Raw genomic sequence first — 21,915 nt, 5'->3', positions numbered from 1 at the left:
AGGGCTCTGGACAGTTGAAGGGAGACTCTGGCCTCTGCAGAGGAGGGCATGATGTCAGATGTCTCACTGGACAGAGTGATGTCAGATGTCTCTCTCACTGAAAGAGTCATAAACTGTCTACCAAGCAGCGGGCCAACCCCTCTGGTTTCACAGCTACAAACTTCTCCAGGCATTCTGCTGACCTGTGTTCTACAGATGAGACTCCCTCAGATCACTCTGCCCTTCCTCCTCTGCTGAGAACAAGGCAGGGAAATTTACCTTAAACGTCACAGCTCGGTTATATTCAGTATGAAATGCACCATCCCTGTGAAAACAGGAGAAAAAGGTGTTAATGTTAGGATTGGTTATGAAGACATGGGCTTCCCAGGTGGCACTAGTGGTAAAGAAGCTGCCTGCAGGAGACAAAAGAGACTTGGGTTTGATCCCTGGGTAGGGAAGATTCCCTGGAGGAGGACATGGGAACCCACTCCAGTATTCTTGCCTGGAGAATCCCGGGGACAGAGGAGCTTGGTAGGCTACGGTCCACAGCATCACAAAAAGTCAGATACGACTTGGCACGCACTCACCTGAAGACACTTAACCTTTAGATTTCCTGCAGAATCTTAGTAAGATTCAGCTGTTGAACACAGCTCAAGTTTTTTTTTTTTTAAGAAATAATTGTAAACACAAAAAACATCATTCTGAAATAAAATTAATCTCACTAAAAACTGTGGTTTGCGGAGAATACCAATGAAAGCTTTTAGTATTTATTTGGAAATTGGAAAAGTCTATGTGTACTTACTGGTAATGGAATAATTCAACCTTTTTGTCCTTTGCACTCAGGTCAACTTTCATCTTCTTGCACAATTTTCTACTTTCTGCGTCACTGAAAGACACAAATGTTGGGGAAAAGACACTTGTTACCTAAAGTCCTTGTGAAGGTTTTGACAGAGGAAAATCTGCTGGTGACCTAAGAGTAAAGGAGATAACTTAGGATTCTCAATAGCAAGTGAGGCCCTCACTACAAATGAGTTCTCAGAGAACTGGAGGAAGGAGGGAAACCAGCAGGATCTGGACTGATCTGGAAAGACAGAGGCAAGCAGATGGGGAGGACAGATCACTGCCTGTAAGGGGCCATCTGGTGGATCCAGACAAAGTAAGTTCCCTAAAAGCTTAGTGGGCAGGTGGCACATTTTAAGAAAAACAAGCTCAGGGGAGTGGTTCCCAATCCCGGCTGCTCATTAGAATCACCTGGGGGAAGTTTTCAAACATGCTGATTCCCTGACCCTCTCGCAGACCATGACTCAGAAGCTCCACCTGTGGCCCCAGCGAGTTTTTTTTTTTTTAAACCTCTGATTTGCGGCATGTGCCACCACCAGACCAGGGTAGGAGAAAAATGTTCTATGATGTTGAAGGAGTTACAAAATCTGATCAGGTATTGATAAAAGCCAGAGAGAGAACAGCGAAAGGTTCAGTGAGGTGCTAGCGTCTGCAGGATCACACCCCTGCAGCCCTTCTAACGAGACGCGTCGGCCGGGTGCCATCCACTGTTCCCCAAGTGCTTATGCATGACCCCTCTAATCTTGCTTCCCGTTCTGTTAGACCTCTGATCTCAAAATGTGGTCCCTGGACCAGCAGTATCACCACAGCCCAGGAGCCTGTCAGAAGTGCAAATTCTCAGCTCCTTCCCAGACCTACTCAATCAAAACGCCCAGCGGGTCCTCATGCAACCGTGTTTTAAGGAGGCTCCCAGGTGATCTGATACCTGCTGCTACCCTGCCTGGCTCTCCCTCATCTCTCCAACCCCTCTCCCACCCCCATGAGGCTTGGTTTCCCCTGTTCCCTGCACCAGTCCCCTCAGAGACCTCACCTGCTCTCGCAGCCTCCCTATGACCTCACCACACTCAGCCAAGTCTTCCCAACTTCCAACCAGAGGCAACCAGCTACCCCACTCATACGGCCATGCTCCTCATGCCAGGACCCTCTCCCCACATCTCAGTGGACTCAGTGAGGGTCTCTCAGCGCCCCCCAACCCTGCACCAATCCCTGACTACACTGCTGCTGCTGCTGAGTCACTTCAGTTGCGTCCGACTCTGTGTGACCCCATAGACGACAGCCCACCAGGCTTCCCCGTCCCTGGGATTCTCCAGGCAAGAACACTGGAGTGGGTACACACTGCATGAGAAAATTTGCTCTGCCTGGTATGACCACCACCTGAGGGAAGTCCTGTCAGCTCCCACCTGTTCACCTTTGACAGCCATCAGCTTCACACAGCTGTGCACCAGCCCTGGAGCAGATGGACTAATTACACCATTCAGCTCAATTCTAAAAGCCACACTCACAATGGACAGGCAACACTATGGAACCTCATTTCAAGTGTGAATATGCAATTTGCAATTCAAGAAGCATGTCTTACCGGCCAGGTGCGTGGGTTGGAGAGGGTGTGTCAGGCACACTCAGGGACCCCCCGAAACCTCCACACCATCCCTCCCTACGCAGTCCTGCTTGTAGTGGCCATCACTGTAGCCCCTGCAGCTTCTAGCCACAACCCTGCCCCAGCTCACAGAGAACTCAAGAAACGCTCAATGATCTCAGGAAGGAAGGCTAATGACGCAGCCATGGCTGCTCCCCCAGGGAGGTGAGAATCTTTTAAGACAGGGAGTCCAGAGAGGACAGAGAAGCTGGGGTGCGGAGGGGACCCAGAAGGGCCAAGAGCGTGGGGGCCTGTAAGGTGCAGCCACGAAGCCACGCACCCACTGACGGTGGTGATTACCGTCTAGTCTGCCCTGTCCCACACGTGCTCTGTGGTGAAGCCACATGGACAGGCAGCAGGGTCTGTTTGACAACTGTGTCCGAGGTGCCCTTTCCGTGCCCCAAGGAAGACGAGAGGGCTCAACTGGGATGTTTACAACCATTCCCTTGGCACTTTCCCTGTCCGGATTTGTTCTGCTTTATGCAACGATTTCTGGGACCACCTACTGTCCACTCAAACATGACAACAAATAGCGGCTACGGCAGAAACCAGGTTCAGGTACCTGCCGCACCCTTGCCCTATGCTAGCATCCAGCAGGGGCGCCCAGACTGCAAGGCAGCCTCACACCAGCGCTCTCCTCATGGAGCCTGGCTGGCAGCCTCTTCCTGTGATTTTATGAAGCAAAGAGAGGAGAGACGGGGCCTAGTCTTTGCAACCCCAACCCCGGCTGGCTGTGCAGAAAAAACCTACTCCTTGGGAAAAAGCCTTGCTGTCCCGGGGAATCCAGGCCAGGCTTAGGAGTATTGTCCCAAAGCAGCTGGCTGGGCTGGGTGGAGCTTTGGGGGTGGGCATGGAGGTTCCTCTCAGGCATGTCCAGCCCCGCCCGCTGCCAGCCTAGGACCCCATGACCCTCCAGCAACCACAACTCCATCTTGGCCACAGGATCCCTCAGGCCGACTCTGCAACCCTCTCCTCTCCTCTGCTTCACACACCCCCACCCCCCACCGCTCCCCCCCACCGACACACACACAGCGCGCGCAGGCACCCAGGACGGTGGGTGGGGAGCCCGCTTCCCAACCTCTATGAGCACCTCTGTTCTCAGATCCCAGCGCCTCAGCCCCCCTCATCTGGCACTGCCGCCCGCCCTTCCCCACTGGCTCTCTGCCCTTCCCCCAATATGTCCACTGACTGTCAGCCCCATCAGAAAGGTTTGCTCCACCAAGCCAATGGCTTTGTTTTGTTCATGGCTGGTTCCCCAGGGTTACAACGGCTGAGGGCACATAGCAGGCGCTCTATAAATAGCCTGAGTGAGTGAGTGAGTGATGCTGGCTGTCGTGCTGGGATGAGGCGCTCATGGCTGGCTCTCTGGGCTCTGCCTACTTAGCTCCAGGAATCCTGCCAGGTGACAATTCCTGACAGTGCGCTTTCAGATCAGCTCCCCTCCGTCCTATGATTCTGACTCTCAGAGTGTGTATGTGTGTGTGTGTGTGCACATATGCACTAACTGTGCAGTACACGAAAAGTCGTAAGAGTTCAAGAAGGGGAGAAATTACCCAAGTTCAGGGACTTAAAAGGATCTGGGTTGATAGATTTCGCAGTTAACTGTGCTCCCGCCCTTCCCTAGCCAATGACTAATGCTCTGGCGGGGAAGGAGACAAAGGCAGACAACAGGGAATGAGCTGCTTTGCTGGGATGAGAGGGAGGGGACAACCACAGAAAGTGACTGGCAGTGCAGAGGTCTTCACCTGTCACTCCCTAGACTGTCCTGCAGGAACCAGCCTTCTCTGCTGGCTCCTCACCGTCCTCTGCCTGGTTACTGGTTACTCACCCCGACCTGCCACATCCCCTCTTCCCCCGCCTCCCTGGACTCTGCTCTACAGAGAATGTGGAGGAAGATCACTGAAGCCTTTTCACACTTCCCTCCCTATCCCCAGCCCAGACAGACAGCCCAGTGTTTTTGTTCAACTTTGTTGTGGGTCGCTGGCCAGCAGTGCAGAGAGTGGCTGCAGGTATACAGTGCTGTGCTTACTAGATCTGCACGTGCAGTGAGGATCATTCAAGAGACCCACCAGAGATAAAAGGTGAGAGGGTGAGAGCAGAAGAGGGAGAAGTAAGGTGCTGGAGGCTCTGCAAGGGGGTACTCGACTTACAGAAGTCACAGCCTAAGTAGGAAATCCTCCCGCAGTGGCCGCCAGCTGCAGCGACTGGGCATCTAGGTCTGGCTCTGCCACTAGCCAGCCTGTGACCTCCAGCAGGACCCTGGTTCCCCAGCTGCAAAATGCAGAGCTGTCACACAAGCTGGACAGAGCTTTCCATCCCCCTATGGGGTCAAGTATTACTAAAACACCAAGGCAGGCTGCCTGCATCCTGACGGACGAACTAGGAGCCAGAAGCCAGGACAGATGGTGGAGATTCAAAAAAGATCTGAACCTCCATCATCTCTCTCCTAACTCATGATCAGATCCTCGCTTGGCCAGGCAACAACCTTACATCCACTCAAACCCTGGGCAGCCTCCTGCAGCAGGCAGAAAGCAGACTATAAGGATCCCCAGCTTGTCTTGGACACTGTGTGCCCTTGGCCCACTCAGCCTTCCTGGGGTCCGTTTTCCCACCAAAGAAGAGACCCTATCTGCTGGGTCTAACACGGCAGGACTCTGAGCAGATGTACCTGTGACCCTGAGGGTGGGAAGGAGAGGAAAGGTGGGACATGTTCCCCACTTCAGAGACATGAAGAAAATGAAAGATGAGCGAGTGAGCAAGAAACAGCATCAGAGTGACTTGTAGAGGACGACATGGAAGGAAGGGGTTGGAGGACAAAGCCGGGAGACAGAGAACAGCCCTGGAAGAGCCAGGCCTCCAGTTTGCCAGGACCTGGGGGGCTGGTCATTAGCCCTGCTGACAACGGGACTCCCACAGCAGGATCCTCCCAGGTCTGCCTGTCCTCCTGGGTATGACCTCAAGAAGGCACCTGATCGAGCATGAATCACCCAGCAGAGCTCATAAGAGAGACGGGACACAAGAAAGAGGAGTGTGTCATCCCATCCTCCACCTGCTTCCCCAGCCCAGCAGTTCTGGAGGGGACACAGAGCCCTCATGAGAGCATGGCAGCATGCCAGGAGGTGTCTGAAGCTACAACAAAAGCACGACAACCGTTTCTGGAAGCCCACTTTATATCCCACGGTGATTCCACATGCTTACATGTAAAGGAGCAAATAATTTCTGGAAGAAAACATGGGCTTCAAAATACGTTATGCCTGCCCTGGCAGGCCCCCCCATCTCGGATCTGGGAAGCCAGTGCTGCTCCTGGAGAAAGACAGCAGATGGGAGAATGAGAGCGGGAAAGGAGGAAAATGCCGTAACATAATGACCTTCACCCTCGGGAGAAGAAAGCGGCAAGCACCCCATAAGGCTGCCTCGGCCCAGTGAGAATCAGCCCCTGGAATCAGCACGCCGGGCACAGGTCCCGCCTGCTGGCTCCAGCTTTGCTGTCCAGACAGCAGCACTCCGAGCCAAGGCCGAGCCCGATGCCAGGCTGCAGAGCACGCAGGGAATACCAACTCCCTCACACACAACCCACTTAAGAGCTGAACAAGTACCACCAGCCAACCCGAGTGTGGCTGCTGAGATCTGAGCCAGGAGGTAGAGTGAGGGAAAGGGAGAGCTGACAGGTCCCTGGACGGAGGCCAGAAAGCCTACAGACACCTCAGAGCAACAAGTTACGGGCCCGGGGCCTGGGAGAAAACCGGCAGAGAAGGGTGTGTGTGGCTGTCGGTGTGCAGGCAGGGGTAGGGAGGAAAGAGCCTGAAAAGCAAGGAAAAGAGAAGAAATATCCACATAGAGAAGAGAGGCGGAAAAAGACCAAAAGAATGGGCAGGGACCAGAGAAAGGAAGAGGCAAGAGAAACCATCAAAGAGAGGAACAGAGGAGGAGAGAGGCTGAGAGGGAAGGACAGGAGGGATGTCAGAGGCAGATACCTAGGGTGGGGAAAGGCGTGAAGACCAGAAGACACACCCTCCCACACACTTAGATGAATACACGTGCCTTCATGTGCATACATACAGGCACCTATGTGTACACATGTAAGAGCCTGGTAGCTCCAGAATGTTCTCAACCAGGCTATGTAGGGATGAGAGCAACTTGGAAGATTCAACTCCATGTTTCACCCAAGAGTAGACTGAAGCCCAGAGACAGGCAGTGACTTGCCAAAGGTCACACAGCTATTTGCTGTCAGAGCCTAGGCTCAAAGCCAGGCCTCAAACCTACAGTCCCACAAGTTTCACAGCACCCCATAGTTCTTAAGGGTCCAAACAGAACAGCCTGTGCACTGCAGCTGACTCATCTCTCTTCAGAGGCATCCTCACAATGACCAAGGGGTCCTCACCCAAGGAAAAGCTCTTGAAGACAAATATATCATCTCCCTCCCTCCAACTTCTTGATGCCCTAACAAACTGGCCCAGATGAAAAATAAAAAGAGTAGAATGGGATCTCAGATTTAAATTCTATTCTACAAAGAACTTTCATTTACCTGATCCTCACCACAGACCCAGAAAGAAAGCAGACTATGTATTATTGTTCCGTTTACAGATGAGTAAACAGATTCAGGGTAAGCGACCTGGCCAGGGTCACTGGGCTAGTAAGCAGCTGAGCTGACCCTTCAGCCAGGGGCTGTGTCATTACAGCACACACTCTACAGATTCCCCACCCTGGAGCACTGTCTTCTCTCCCCCAGATGCCCACTGGCCCCCTCACCTGCCTTCTAAAGGAGGAAAGCAGAGGGGCCATCATCCCACCGCAAGACCCGGCATCCCTATTCTGCCTCCATCCCTTCGCTGGCAAGGCGGGACGCAGAGGTGGGGAACCACATGCAGCAGGGCCCATGCAAGGGCAGCCGTGCTCCGGCTGTTCACCTGTGGTCCCCCGCTCACACGCCTGCAGAGCAGAGGAGAGCACTCGCCGGAGCATTTCTGCCCTTCCATCTGCCCACCCCAGGGGCATCTCATTCAGACTCAAGAACACAGCTGAGTGCTGTTAGGGCGACGGTTGAGAGCTGTCATCACAGGGCTTGGAAAGAACACACTGGGTTCCCCTAATGGTTTATGGGGCACGTTCAGAAATCTCTGAGCAGGAGCAGCTGACAGAAGGGGTTCTCCAGCTCACATCCATGGGGATCTCCCTGTGTAATGGTGATCCGTGCCCTGCCCCCCAGGGCGGCCCGCATGGACCAGAGCTCCCAGTTCTATCCCTGTGGTTGTTCTGGGGAAGATTTAGTTGTATCCTACCTCTGATATTCTGGCTTCCAACATCATCCATTATAGCTCCATAATCCACCTACTTATCTAAACTTTTAAAAGCTACTTAATATTTCAGCTTATGCCTCCTCTTAGAGGCATGAGTTGAGTAGCAATTATGTGAACAGTCAACCCTTTGTCTTCAGGTTACCTCTTTAAAGTCATAAGTTGCCCCCTAGATCTTCATCTTAGAGCATCAAGTCACAGGATTCTCTCTCCCAGCGGCACTTTTTATTGATTCCAGATATTATGTCTCCAAATGAGTCCCCAGTTCTCTTCTTCTTAGTCTGTCTTTACACACCAAGCCCAGTCCCATACAGTCCTGCCTGTCCAGGGAGCAAGGCAGGACTGTCACCTCCAGTCCCATCGGCCAGACAACCCAAGGGGCCACACCACAGGGAGCTGCCTGCAGGGAAGCCCCGGGCATGTGAAAGACTTGGTCCTCTGAAGGCTTGCCCCAAGTCTGAACTCAACCTCCTCTGTGAAGTTGTCTTCAACCTTTCTAGGCAGAATGAATGAAGTGACTGTAATCACCTGGCTAGATGTCTGCTGCCTCCTTGCACACTGCAATCCTCAAAGACACTATTAGCCAGGTCTGTGCCTCAAAGCACAGAGTAAGTGCTCAAGTGAATGGACCCAGGTGGATGGGGTTCATCCACCTAAACCAAGCTCTCCTGCCCACTTCCGCCACCTACGAGCCTGGGAAGAACTCCCTGTGATGAGGCTCCATTGGCTTGGTATGGAGATTCCAGAGAACCCTATCCCCTCTAACGGGCTCTATCACTTTGCCAGTCACACAGAGCAGTCCTGGTAAAATACAGGAGACAGAGACACACCTGGGAGATAAAAACACATCCAGACCCACTCTGAACTAGAAGCAACCAACAACTGAAATCTCATCAACTGTTTAGTGAGCCATCTGTTCCATTAAACTGGTGTTTGAATCAATCGGGAGGTGTGAGGCCAGACAGGCACGCGCGCGCACACGCACACACGCACGCACACACACACACACACACACACACACACACACACACACACAGTACAGCAAACACTGCTTGACGAAGACGTCTTCTGCTCTCATTCAGTGCTTTGTCAAAATATGACTTTCTATCAGTTCTCTCCAATGACAGGCAGGACCAGCTTGAGGCTGCTGCTGCTAAGTCGCTTCAGTTGTGTCCGACTCTGTGCGACCCCAGATACGGCAGCCCACCAGGCTCCCCTGTCCCTGGGATTCTCCAGGCAAGAACACTGGAGTGGGTTGCCATTTCCTTCTCCAATGCATGAAAGTGAAAAGTGAAAGTGAAGTCGCTCTGTCGTGTCTGACTCTTAGCGGCCCCATGGACTGCAGCCTACCAGGCTCCTCCACAGCTTGAGGTTACCAATTATAAAACAGTTGTGTCCCAGAAGTTTATTTGCAAAACAGCCACTGAGAACTTAGGTTGAAGAGGGAGACGACTGCACTGGAGTGGAGCCCCTAACAGCTCACGGAACCCACACAGTAGTAAAAGGTTTGTGACTCAGGCAAGGACAGAGATATTAAAGGTTACAAAGACCCTTATGGGCCATGCAGGAAAAGAACTGCCATGTTCCCAGGAGAGCCCCACCTCGTCCCCGTACTAACAAAACTATAGTACTACCTGTGATCCTCTCCCCTGCTCTTCCCAAACTCACGTTCCCAATAAACCCCACATCCAGGTGAGGACCCAGCGGCCCTGGGAACACCTCCTGTCCTCGATCAGAAGGACATGTAAATGCTGGTGTCCACCCAGTGCAGTGCCTTGCAGGCAGACAGTGCTCAACAAACGTGAAAAACAAACCTATTCTTCCCGACCTTTTCCATATGTTTCACTGTCTGTGTCTTTGCTCTGTTTTTGCCAATCTATGCCCAATTGGGAACTAATTATGTGACAAGAGGTGTGTGTATATAAATCCCAGCAGCAAAAGTGCTGAATGTGGAGAGATGTGGCAATTACTCCTAATGAGGAGAAGGAAGGGAAGCCGAAAACACCATGGACTTAAAACCCCCAAACTCAGAAGGATCTGAGGAGTTCAAAGCGCCCCCTTTGCCACACTCAGAAGGGGCCTCCTGTGGGCTGGCGTGTGATTCTGCCACCATGACAGTGACACAGAGTCTCTGGGAGGGGGCAGGGGCAGCAGGAGGAGGAGCAGCTCACAGCCTTGTCATCGGGACACATTGGGGTAGGGACACAGGCCAGAGCAAAGAGCTGGAAGGACTCAGCCACCTGTCCAGGACTGACCCGTGTGACGGAGCCACCTCGGAAGCCAGGGCAACAGACAGGTCTGCCAGCTGACTCCCAACTTGTGCCCTGTGGGCCCTGGAGACCCCCATGAAGGGCCTGGGCTGCGGGTAAAGCACATGGTTCTCAACGCAGATTCCCCCCATAAACGAGCCCACCAAGTGGCCCTGAAAATCATCTTGCCTCTTCGGGCATCAAGGCTCCTTCTGCCACCCTCTGAGAAGACAAAAATCAAGTGCATGACAACAGAGTAACAAGTAAAAGTACTATGTAAAAGGGAAGAAGAGGGATGGGGAAAGACAGGAGGGGGAGCCACACCTACCCTTCTCCAGCCCATAGCGGTCCTGCAGCATCACTGGGGGGGTTCGGGGGAGGGCGTCCTTCTGCAGTTGTCTCTCCATCATACCTCCTCTCCCAGAATATCAATCAGGAACAATTCCCACCCAACCTACCAGAGCCCACCCCTCGCCCTCCAGCCACCATGTCCCACGTCCCCAGGATCATACCCACAGTCCACCCAGCAGATGGTGCCTTGTCCTTTCACTGCCTGGGCGACAGTAGACAGTAACTTGAGGTGACTTTCAGCTGCAGCTTCTGCAAAATAAACAAACAAATAAACACCTGTACCCAAGCACACTGCCCCCACCCCTGCCATCTTGCCTCGGCAAGGAAGGACGGAGGCCAGTCCTAGAGGTGAGGTTCTGAGCACCAGCTAGAATACATCCCTGTGGGCAACGGTTCTAACTGAGGACCATCCAGCTCTTCTCAGAAAGCCCCGCTCCTGCAGGGGAGACCCTCACAGATGCAGAACCCGTCACCCCTCCTTCAAGCCACGTCTCACACCTCACTCTGCCGTCTCTCAGGTAGATCCTCAACTCCCCGTAGAATCTCTGACTCGTTACCTTTCTGGGACACACTTTGAAAATTCTATAACCAAACAATTACAGTTCTATAACTAAGCAGGCAACGAGTCTGCTGGTTCCACGCTTGCCTGACCTGGTGCCCAACCTGGGAATTGACAAGGGCAGGGACTAGACCCTTTCCTTCACCTGTGCGTCACACACTCACCTAGGGGCTCTGCACAACACCATGATTAAATGAGGTTTACCTGCGACTCTGGTCTCTGATGGACCGACGCTAAATGTACCCAAGTCACTCTCACAGCCTGCTTCCCCAGCCTGGCAGTACCCCGGGGGGGTCAGCTGCAGGACCACGGACTACGCCTCAGGGCCAGGCAGAGTGAGCGTGAGAAAGGACGAGGTGTCGGGGCAGAGCCCCTGGAATGTACGCTACGAGGGCAGGCTCTTAGACATGGAGCCCCTGTGGCCAGGATCGCCATGCCACCAGCCTGTGGTGCTCCACTGCGTGGTGGCTGTGGCCGGGCTGTCACGCTCCCCCATTGTCCCTGTCAGCTAGCTCCCTGGAAAGGGCCCCTATGCAGACACTGTGGGGACAGCAGGCTACCGCCCTCACCCGCCAGAAACTGCATGATATGTTTCAAAGCCAAGCAGAAATGATATCTGAATTATTTGCCTCCTCAGATCTCCTTTTCTAGTGTGGATAATGGAAGCTGTTTGTGAACACAAAGCCTGCTGAGTCTTTTATGCAGTGAATAGAAAACATCCTTCAAGAGCCCTGCACAGAGCCACCCACAGAGGCCCTCCCTGAAACCCCCAGGCCAATGTGGGGGGTGGGGGGGGTGCGGGGGCTCAGCCGAGGTGGGAAAGGTCGTCCCACCCTTCAGACTGGGATCGGGAGGCGGGGGAGGGAAACTTGAGTAGAGCACATGAAGCCCTCTCCCTAAGCCTGCCTTTCAGCCATGGAAAGGGAGGCACTGGCTAGGAAGAGGAGGGGAGAGAAGCCAGTGCTCCTGAAGCCACGGGAGGTCCCCAGTGTCAGGACAGGCCTGGGCAGGAGGCAGGACGGTAAAAGGACCACTGGGGTCCAAGCCCAGAGATCCAGACCAGGGAGGAGTCAGGTGCACAGGGCTGCTGAGAGCTCCACTGCCAAGAGGCAGGGACAGAGGTTGGGCCAGGGCAGAAGAGAAAACGAGCGCTCCCAGCCCCTCAGGCCCTGGGCTAGACACCTCACCTTCCCACTCTCTACTCTCCGCATCTTTTCCTGATGGCTGAGCCTCCATCACTGCAGACTTCGCACGTTATTCCTGCCTCCAGCAGAGGAGGCCAGGCAAAAAAAGGGGACAGAGGGACCCGCCCTAGCGTCCACTGCCTGAAGGACCTCAGGCCAGGCAGCTCCAATTTCCTCACTCGTAAACTGGACATCACCTGACAACCTGCACTGCCTCCTCACGCTGCTGCTGCTAAGTCGCTTCAGTCGTGTCTGACTCTGTGCGACCCCACAGATGGAAGCCCACCAGGCTCCCCCATCCCTGGGATTCTCCAGGCAAGAACACTGGAGTGGGTTGCCATTTCCTTCTCCAATGCATGAAAGTGAAAAGTGAAAGTCAAGTCACTCAGTCGTGTCTGACCCTCAGCGATCCCATGGACTGCAGCCCACCAGTTTCCTCCGTCCATGGGATTTTCCAGGCAATAGTACTGGAGTGGGATGCCATTGCCTTCTCCGCCTCCCTCATGGCAAGGCAGCAAATGAGAGTGTGTCTCAGAAGTTCCTTGCAGAGCCCTTCTAAGAAGGTGAGCTTATGGGAAGGGGTGTGCACAGGGAAGAAAGTGAGCATGTTCCTGGGTGGGCTGACGAGCCCCTAGCTCCAGGGGCACCCAAGGATGTTGAGACACGCTTGTTCAGGGCCCTGGAGCCCAGGCCTCAGGAGCGACTCTTACTGCCCCCTGCCTCAGTTTCCCCCATTCCCAACAGAAAAACAATCCCTGGGAGCGTGTGCCAGGCCCTCAGAACGGCATGGGCCAGCACGTGCCGGGTGTGTGGAGGACGCAGGCCTCAGGAGGGACACGCGTCTATCCAGAAGATCCATCAGCACCACCACCTCCCTGCTCCCGCCCTGGGCTGGGTGTCGAGTATGAGCTGCTGAGAGAGCTGTGCCGGAACTGGCCCCGACTACCGGCTACTGCTTCTCTGGGGCACAGAAAACTTGGCATCCTTGAGGGCAGCAAGAACACTTAACTCTGCTGGAACAGTGTCAAGTCAGATGTTCGAAGTCGCAGCCAAGAGCTGAGCAAACCTCTCCGTCTATGATGCCCTCTCCAGCCTCAAGGTCAGAAGAAGCAAACCGCTATTTCCACCCCACACTGAGCGCGGAGCCCACTCCAAACTCAGTCTCTTGTTCTGACCCCAGAGCGAGACAGACTGGGGCCAGGCAAGGCCAGGACTGCCAGCCTGGGTGTGTGCCCCCATGCCTGGGGCATCAGCTGGAGACAGGCTGGCCCAGTCAGTCAGTTAATCCACAGCTCTGGTGAAGTGTGGCCCTGGCGGGGATGGCCTGCTGTCCAGCAGCCAGAGAGTCCATCCAGGGTGTCCTCTGGCCTCCTTCACACACATTTCGTCTCCCTCCTGAGGCACTGAGGGACTCCAGGGGGCTTTTCCTAAGGAACCCTGGTAAAAGGAACTAAAATAACCTCTTAGGGATCCAAAGCAGCAGCACTAATGCCCCTTCGTCAGGACCCTCGGTGAGCAGTTTTTAGTCCTGGGGTCTCTGCCTCCCATCTCTGCCCCCGCTCCTTCCTTTCTATCCCACTGCATCCCTGACCACGGCCCCAAGGCCAGGAGAGGCACTCACCAGATTTGGAGTAAAGCACCAGTACATTATTCCGGGTCCTGAGAAGTTTTTTCAAGTCCTTGGGGTCAGAGATTCTCTCGATGAGTGAGGAGAACTTTGCGGAGGACAGCCACGTCGGCAGGACCACCTGGGGATCAAGGAGCCAAGGACCGTGAGTCCCAAGTCCCAGTGGGCCCGAGGACAAGAAGCACCCCCAGATGTGTTGCCCCTAGGCACAACTGACTGGGGAGGGATAAGGTACAACCCTCCTCTCAACCCGACACCTGCCTTTTGCCTCACCCCCTCTCCAAATCCCAGGCAGCACTAGTGGTAAAGAAGCCGCCTGCCAACGCAGGAGACCCGGGTTGGGAAGATCCCCTGGAGGAGGGCATGGCGAGCCACTCCAGTATTCTTGCCTAGAGAATCCCATGGGCAGAGGAGCCTGGAGCACCACAGTCCATAGGGTCACAAAGAGTGGGACACGACTAAAACAACTTAGCACTCACGCACGTACTCTCCAAGTAGCACCCCTCCCACAGGGACTCTTCCAGCCCACTCCCAGCCACCAGCTCCCCCTTCCTCTTCGTGCACTTTTTGTATGAGGCCATACGGACTGCATGGGTGCATAAGCATGCTGCATGGACGTTCCTGCCACCCTTTCAATCAAGACCTCTCTGCGAGGTCAAGGTCTGTACTCTGCCCTGCCCTCAAATGTCACACAGTGGAGCAATGTGAAAACTCCATCCCGCCTAGAAGCACCAAAGCCCCAAATCCACAGAGAAGTATGATCGCCTCTTAATGTGATCCCATTCAGGATGGGAATGAATGGGTGGGTGAGGGGTTTTCCACTTCCCCCACTTAGCTAATGGTCTAAGGAGACCAGCCAACAAGAAACAAGCCAATTCTCCCACAGAAAACCCTGAACACCTTGGGCCCTGGAAGTACCAGGCCCTGCTGCAGGCATGAGAGGTGGGCTGAAAGCAGGAGCAGGGACGGGGAGGCTGTTAAATGTCTGAAGAAAACTGTGACACAGCAGAGCCCCTCACCCACACAGCCGGCCAACAGGCCCCTGCACAGCCAGCAAAGAATACCGCGGTTAACACCTGGAGAGACGGAATAAGAAACGCTCTGCCAGGAGACACCAGGCAGGGTGCAGACAAACTGAACCTTGAGATCACCCATCTTCTCTAGGCCTCTACCCCTCAGCACCTTCCCCTCCCTCTTCCAGAATGTTGCTAACCTAGTCCCCCCAAGAGGGTTCTGGAGGAGGAATGTGGTAAGAAGAGGCAACTACAGATTATCCGATGCTCTTGATCTTATAGATCAGTTAGTTTGACCAAAGTTGCATAGCTAATAAGAAGCAGGGCTAGCATCTGAACCCCCGTCTCTCTATGTGACCCCAGGTCCTCTTAGGCCATTGCCTCTTTGTAGCCAGAAGTCTTGCATTGAGTCTGAGCTCCACTCAATAGCGAAGATGCCCAGGCAACATCACTCAACCTTCTACAGACTTAGTGCTTCGCATCCAATGTGGACATAATGATACCTCCCCTCGTGGGACAGCTGTGAGGATGAAAGGGGGTAACTTATCGAACATGCCTTATAAATCATACAGCACTCTAACAGTACCAGTTACTGTAATATATAATGTAAATTTCCATCTCAGCAGAGTACAAGACAGAAATGTGTCCATATTCTAGTGCTTCTAAATATAATCTGCCATTGGATGCAACTTAACCTTCTCCACAGAGTAAAACCATCAGAAGGAGTTGTCCAGGAATGCTTTTTCCTTTATTCTGCCCTGGCAGGATGTGCGCAATGCCTGAGGACCCCCCGCCTTCACACAGCAGCTTTGAGACTACACCAGAAAGTCCACTCCACCTTATTATTACATGTTGTTCCAGAAAGGTCCATAACAAAATGCACATGGTTAAAAGAAAAAAAGAAAAGAATCTGTTGGAAAAACATGTTGATGTTGCTGTTTTTAATCCTCAAATAACCTGGGTAGTCAATAGAAACAACTGCCCTTGACCAGTGCCTCAGAACTCTGACCCGCAGATCAGCGCTCCTGAGAGGCACCTGCATTTCTGGACTGGGGGGTCAGGAAAGGGGAAGGGATGGCGGGCCCTGTGCCCACCTGCCCAGGCAGCACAGCAGCATTCCGCTGGGCCAAGCGACAGCAAAGTGTCCACAGCAGAAACCACAAGAGCACCAAGTCTCAAGGCTTATCCACAGCTTCCTTCCTAGAAAGCCCAGTGAATCCCTCAGGTCATCTAACGGTTCTATTCTAACCAACAGCTACTCTCAGAGTACACAAACCACCGAAGCCTCTGCCCCAGCATTCACCCTCACACAGCAGACAGCTTCAGGTCTACCAGAAATACACTGAGGCTGGGGCTTAAACGTAGCACTGTCTGCAGCCGGCCTGGTTAAGAACTCTTTATGGAGGGTCCATCTCCTCCTCACCTTGCGCCATCCCTACTCCACTCCCTAAACTAGGAGCACCTGCCCCTTGAAAGCCCTTAGGGTACGTCTGTCCAACACAATAAACATGACACACACGACTGCCACACACTTGACCTTTGCAGAGGTCCTCCGCTGGGAGCATGTTACAAGGTGAGTCTGTGACAGCTCTTGGGAGACCCAGAGGGAGCACGGAAACCAGACAGACCCAGGGCAGTCAGGGAGGGTCTGGGCTGGAGAGTGGTAGGAGAGGGCCGGTGGGGCCAGTCCAGGGTGGGTGGGGTGGGACCCTGAAAGCCTGGCTCGAAAGCCCCATCTGGCTGTGATCTCAGACTGGGCAGTCAGAAGGCTGGAGGTGAAGGGACTCCCCGGTGGGGCACCCAAGTAAAGAGAAATGGTTCACTCCAAGAGGCTCAAGAGAAAAACAACAAAACTCAATGACTATTCATCTGTAAGCAAGGGAGGAAGAGTAGAAGCCGAAATGACCCAAATGGAACAAAAATCAAAACTGCAAGAATGGAGAAGCAGAGAAGGCTTTTGTTTCCATTGAGGAAGGTGATAATGAGCTTAGGCACAGATATGTGGACAAGACACCCCACCGAGGTGTCCTCCAGACTGGAGAGTGAGACTCAGTGAAGTCTCAGAGGTCAGGGTCCAGAGGGAGAAGTAAGGAGGCGGAGGAGGAGGAGGAGGGACCAGGAGAAAAGTCAGGAAGAAAGCAGGAAGTACCACATCAACGCAGACCAGGGAGGAGACACACAGGCAAAGGCCAGGCCAAGTGCAGTGGGAGGCCAGGCTGCAGAGAGAAGCACACACATGCAGGAGCACAGGCAGCGCAGGGTGGGGAGAAGCTCGGGCTGTCTCCACCAAAGGTGGGGAGCCGCGTGGACGTTTGTGGGCACAGGAGAGGCAGGATTTGCCAGGAGAGGATTTGAAATAAAGGGAACAAGAGGAAAACAGTCAGGATAGGTAGATCCAGGGGAAATCAGGGGACTTGGTGTGCAAAGAGCTCAGATGCTCGCTTTAGTATCTCTGACAGGAGGGTAAGAGGCCCCTATATATGGCCTCAGACAGACCCTCACCTTAGCAAGCAACCACAGGGACAGGCAGGAGCACGGCCCTTTCCTCCCTCCTCTAAACGAAGGGGACTCTCCTCCAGCCGCTTAGCATTCTCCTTTCTCCTCCGCTTCAGTCTAACCTTTCCAGCATGCACACTCCTTCCCTCCCTTAAGATGCAGCTCCAGGGAGCCCTGGATAGCCCTGCCAAGAGCCTTCCTGCAGACTTCATAAGTCACAACCCACAAACCTTGATAACAATAACTAAGGCGACAATAACAATGTTAATGATGCACAAACTCTGTTTTGTCAAGCCCTCAGGAGGGGACACGGCAATGTGTGCGAAGGAAGCCAGCCACCATCCGAGCCAACCATGGAGCTGTTCCTGGGTTTGGCAGGCAAGCAGGCTCTTTACACCCTAAGTCTTTCACTTTGGAGGAAGAAGAGAAAAAAAAAATCCCCTTCTGTTGCCTGTGCAAACTCCTTCTGACTTTCCCCCAATAACTGCTTTCTTTCTGCTCGCCAACCCCAGCCTTCACAGTATTTCCATCAGGGCTGAACTACCCCACCGGCTGGGCTGAGACCCATAAATCCTCCCCTGGGTGCAGGGCAGAACACACCTGGGAAGGACACTCCCTTCTACTGCTGGGGAACACGGGCCCCAAAACCAGGTCCCACTTGCATCAGAGAGCCAGTGCCCCCCATCAGAGTACTGATCCCAGAGCTCCCAAGCCCTGTCACAGCACCCTTCTCAGAACACCAGGACCCAGCATCAGAGAAGCAGTCTCCTCCACTCGAGCCCCTCCCCCAATCAGAGCACAAGGCACCTTGCAGAGCCCAGCAGCCACTCAGGGTGCCCAACACAAAGGCCCTCACCCCCACCCTCTACTACAGCTGGAGGCAATGGGGTCGAGGACACTGGCTTCTCCCCTCACCTTCTGAATAGGTGTCTGCCCGTTTTAGGGCCTGCCGGACACAGGGGCCTCCAGCCAAGAAGCTTGCTCTCCTCCCCCTGTGGTCTCACCACCGCCAAGACACATGGGAAGAGCACTGTGTCTGGAGTCCAGGCAAACCTGGGCTCAAATCCAGGCACTGTCATTTACAGCAGAATGATCTGAGGGGTTACGAGTGTCACTTCCCCACCTACAAAGAGGAGAAGATAATACTGACACCTGCCTTGCAGTGTTGGCTGAGGATCAAACAAGGCAGTTAAACTACACAGAGAACCTAACGTTATGCTTGGCACACAGGACACAAGCCTCGTAATTATCTGTATTAGTACTATTAGAGAGACAAATCACAGGCAGAGCGAGGACAACAGGAGACCCAGCACCACCTTTTCCTCTTCAGGGCCCTGCCTGCAATCAGGCAGGACAGCACGTCCAAGCAGGAAGAAATGTGCACGTACACAAATCCAGCATCAGCACCGAGAATAACTACCCGGCTACACAGCACACGGAGGACGACCTTCCTGGCTTTGTGCCCATCTGCCCCTCCGGGACAAGTGGGCACTAGCCTCATCCTACAGATGAAGAAACTGAAGCTCAGGGAGGTTAACTTACTTACCACGGTCACACAGTAGGTCAAGTCACAGAGTTCGGGCCTCCCAGGTCCTGGCCAGAGGTAGTGACTTACCTCTACCCCACAAGCTCCTAGACTCACAGCACCTTAAGTGGACCCTTCCCAGAAGCACCTCCTTCCCGCGGTTGGGGGAAATCAAATCAACCAGGAAAAGACAAGATCTTCCAGAAAGGGCAAGGAGGGTCCCAGCAGGGATTTACACCAACTCTCTACTTCCTGCAAGCCCAGAACACCTGCTGTTGGCCACCCTTCTCAAGACCCTGGGGCAGTCAGCCCAGATCTGCGGTTCATCAGAGGTGTGTGCAGAGTCTGGACTCCTTTCTGCCTCCTCTCATTCTCTCTAACACATCACATCACAACTTCCGCTGTCTTCACTTAACCTCACCCACCATCACCACCAAGGCTAGACACAGAGTCATGCAATTCTGGAAGATAACAGGAGATCAGTCCTTGCCACATTACACCCTCAGCTTTAAAAAGCTCCAGATCTCTGGGGTACATGCCAGCACCCTCACATTCTCTATAGCCCAGGAGGTTGTCTGTTGTTACAGATTCACTATTCAATGCAGATCATGAAGCCAGAGGTATTCAAGTATGTAAAAGCGACTTGCTAAAGGAGGAAGAGTTGAGGACAGAACTTTAACATTTAGGAAAAAGGGTGGAGGTGGGACTTAACCTTCTTTTTGCTCTGTCACCTGGAAAAAAGATAGCCTTCTTATGTTTGGAGCTGTGAAGAAACTGGTTTAATTTAGTGTAGCCCACATCTTACTCAAAATAGTTTTGAAATGTCAGAATCTAAGTCTAGACTCTTAGGAAGCTGGTGGTAAAGGGATCCAGGAATAAGGTTACAAACACATGACCTGAACCCCAGGTCAGAGAACCACAGCTGGCTGAATATTTGAGAGCTAGAGGTTTGGTAGCAAGAGTCAGAGACCCAAGTTTTGTGCTGGTTTTGATATTTACTGACTGTGTGACTTTGGACAAGCCATGCCTCCTTCTCTGTGTCTTTCTCTGTAAAATGAAGGGGTTGAAAGTGATTTCCAAAGTCCTTTACAATTATGATATTCTGCAAACCTCATCTAGTGACCACTACCAGAGAAGTACAGTGAGGTAATTACACCTCAAGAAGAAACTGCTGAGTTGCCTTGCGCATGTGGCCACCCACATTAAAAGTCAAACCTTTCAGTCTTCCCTGCATCAAGTGTGGCCCTGTGGCTAAATTCCAGCCCCTGGAATGTAAACCGAAGTGTTATGCGGCAACTTTTAGGGAAGTGTCCCTAATAGACAGTCTAAGAGTTTTCTTAGTCCCTTCCTCCTTTCTGCTCCCTAGAATCTGGAAAGATGGCTGGAACTCAAGCAGCTACCTTGAGACAATGAGGTGGAGTTCAGTTCAGTTCAGTTCAGTCGCTCAGTCGTGTCCAACTCTTTGCGACCCCATGAATTGCAGCATGCCAGGCCTCCCTGTCCATCACCAACTCCCGGAGTTCACTCAAACTCACGTCCATCAAGTCGGTGATGCCATGCAGCCATCTCATCCTCTGTCATCCCCTTCTCTTCCTGCCCCAAATCCCTCCCAGCATCAGAGTCTTTTCCAAGGAGTCAACTCTTCACATGAGGTGGCCAAAGTACTTGAGTTTCAGCTTTAGCATCATTCCTTCCAAAGAACACCCAGGACTGATCTCCTTTAGAATGGACTGGTTGGATCTCCTTGCAGTCCACGGGACTCTCAAGAGTCTTCTCCAACACCACAGTTCAAAAGCATCAATTCTTCAGCACTCAGCTTTCTTCACAGTCCAACTCTCACATACATACATGACTACTGGAAAAACCATAGCCTTGAAGGACTTGCTAAAGATGTAGAGTTATCAAAATAGAAGGTACCTGGGACTATGATACCACAGAGGAATATACTGGCCCTGGCACACCCCTTTCCAGACTTCTATGTGAGTGGAATAAAGAATCTCTTTGAGGCACTACCATTCTGGGTTTTCTGGCACACATGCAAATAGATCTTGAGTGCCTACTGAAACAAAAGCTTTAACTAGAAAGAAATATTAACAACTACTCAATTTGGGATACTTCAAAGCATCAAATCATGCATTATACTTTAGATCAACTGCTACAAGGAAGGAGACAGACTATCAAGGGTTTGATTTACTGTTTTCCTCCTAATTACTCGAGTTTCACTGCGCCTATTCCCATCCCAAGTATCTTGGTCACCTGGTGATGGCTACCCACAAATGAAAGAAAAACTAATAACTCTTCAGTTTCCCCACAACCCCAGCCCTTTACTATTAATAGTAAGGAAACCACTGCAGGAGACCAACAGGCCAGGACATCCCTCAGAGTTGAGCTGGGTTGGTTGGTTTCCAGATAGAAGACTCCTCTCAACATTTCTCCATGCCATCTCCAGCCTCCAGAGCCAAGTACTCAAAATCTCCTGAGGCTGCTCAGCACGTTGGAGTCCGGAAGGTTGTGGAAACTAAACATGTTAATGCACAGAAGTCCATGTCCTACCATTTCATCTTGGACAGCTCCAGTCATTAGAAAGTTCCAATCCCTCCCCGTCCCAAGCCATTCTGCCTGCCTACCACACTCTGAAGACAGCAAACACATTCACTCTTAGGATTCTGTAGGTGAAATTCCCCAATTCCTCACGTGCCCCCAAGCCCCTCAATGTCCTGAATAGTCTGCCCTAGACACACCCATGCTCCCAGTTCCCGGAGCTATCCCAAGGCCAGGAGTGGGGTGGCAGAGACTGAAGGGAGTAACGTGCCATATTACACTATAATTTACTTTTGGAAATAAATATCTATGCTTTCATAATTCAAAATACAGGAAATTAATCTCAACACCAATCTTGATTTTTGTATCACAGGTTTTAAAAAAAATTGAAAAACACTGTTAGTGAATCTCTTAAAATATGACACCTGACTGTCATATAGTGCTGGCAAAGACTTAAGCCAGTACAATTCTTTTGAAAAGCTATTTGGCACAATTAATCAAGTATCTTAAAAGCATTTCTGCTTCTCCACGTGGTAATTCCACTTTTGGGAATGTGTCCCAAGGAAATTCGCAGAGATTCTGACACATATATGACTCACTCATTCTTACTCATAAGAGTCAAAA

At 52.5% G+C, this 21,915-nt stretch overlaps 1 protein-coding gene across 1 annotated transcript in view; it reads right to left on the bottom strand.

The window, feature by feature from the left end:
- The window catches only part of PDIA5 (protein disulfide isomerase family A member 5), a 92,765-nt gene that overhangs the window by 59,229 nt on the left and 11,621 nt on the right, over positions 1 to 21,915 (bottom strand). Inside the window, exons 2-5 of the mRNA NM_001046091.2 lie at positions 13,711 to 13,837; positions 10,508 to 10,595; positions 782 to 865; positions 259 to 304 (exon numbers count right to left, since the gene is read on the bottom strand). Coding sequence (NP_001039556.1) covers positions 259 to 304; positions 782 to 865; positions 10,508 to 10,595; positions 13,711 to 13,837 — 345 coding nt within the window. The remainder of the gene's footprint in view (positions 1 to 258; positions 305 to 781; positions 866 to 10,507; positions 10,596 to 13,710; positions 13,838 to 21,915) is intronic.

The sequence above is a fragment of the Bos taurus genome, chromosome 1 (assembly GCF_002263795.3).
Source record: "Bos taurus isolate L1 Dominette 01449 registration number 42190680 breed Hereford chromosome 1, ARS-UCD2.0, whole genome shotgun sequence".
NCBI lineage: Eukaryota > Metazoa > Chordata > Mammalia > Artiodactyla > Bovidae > Bos > Bos taurus.
Note: the sequence above shows the minus strand (reverse complement) of the source record. Positions and strands in the feature narration are given on the sequence as shown.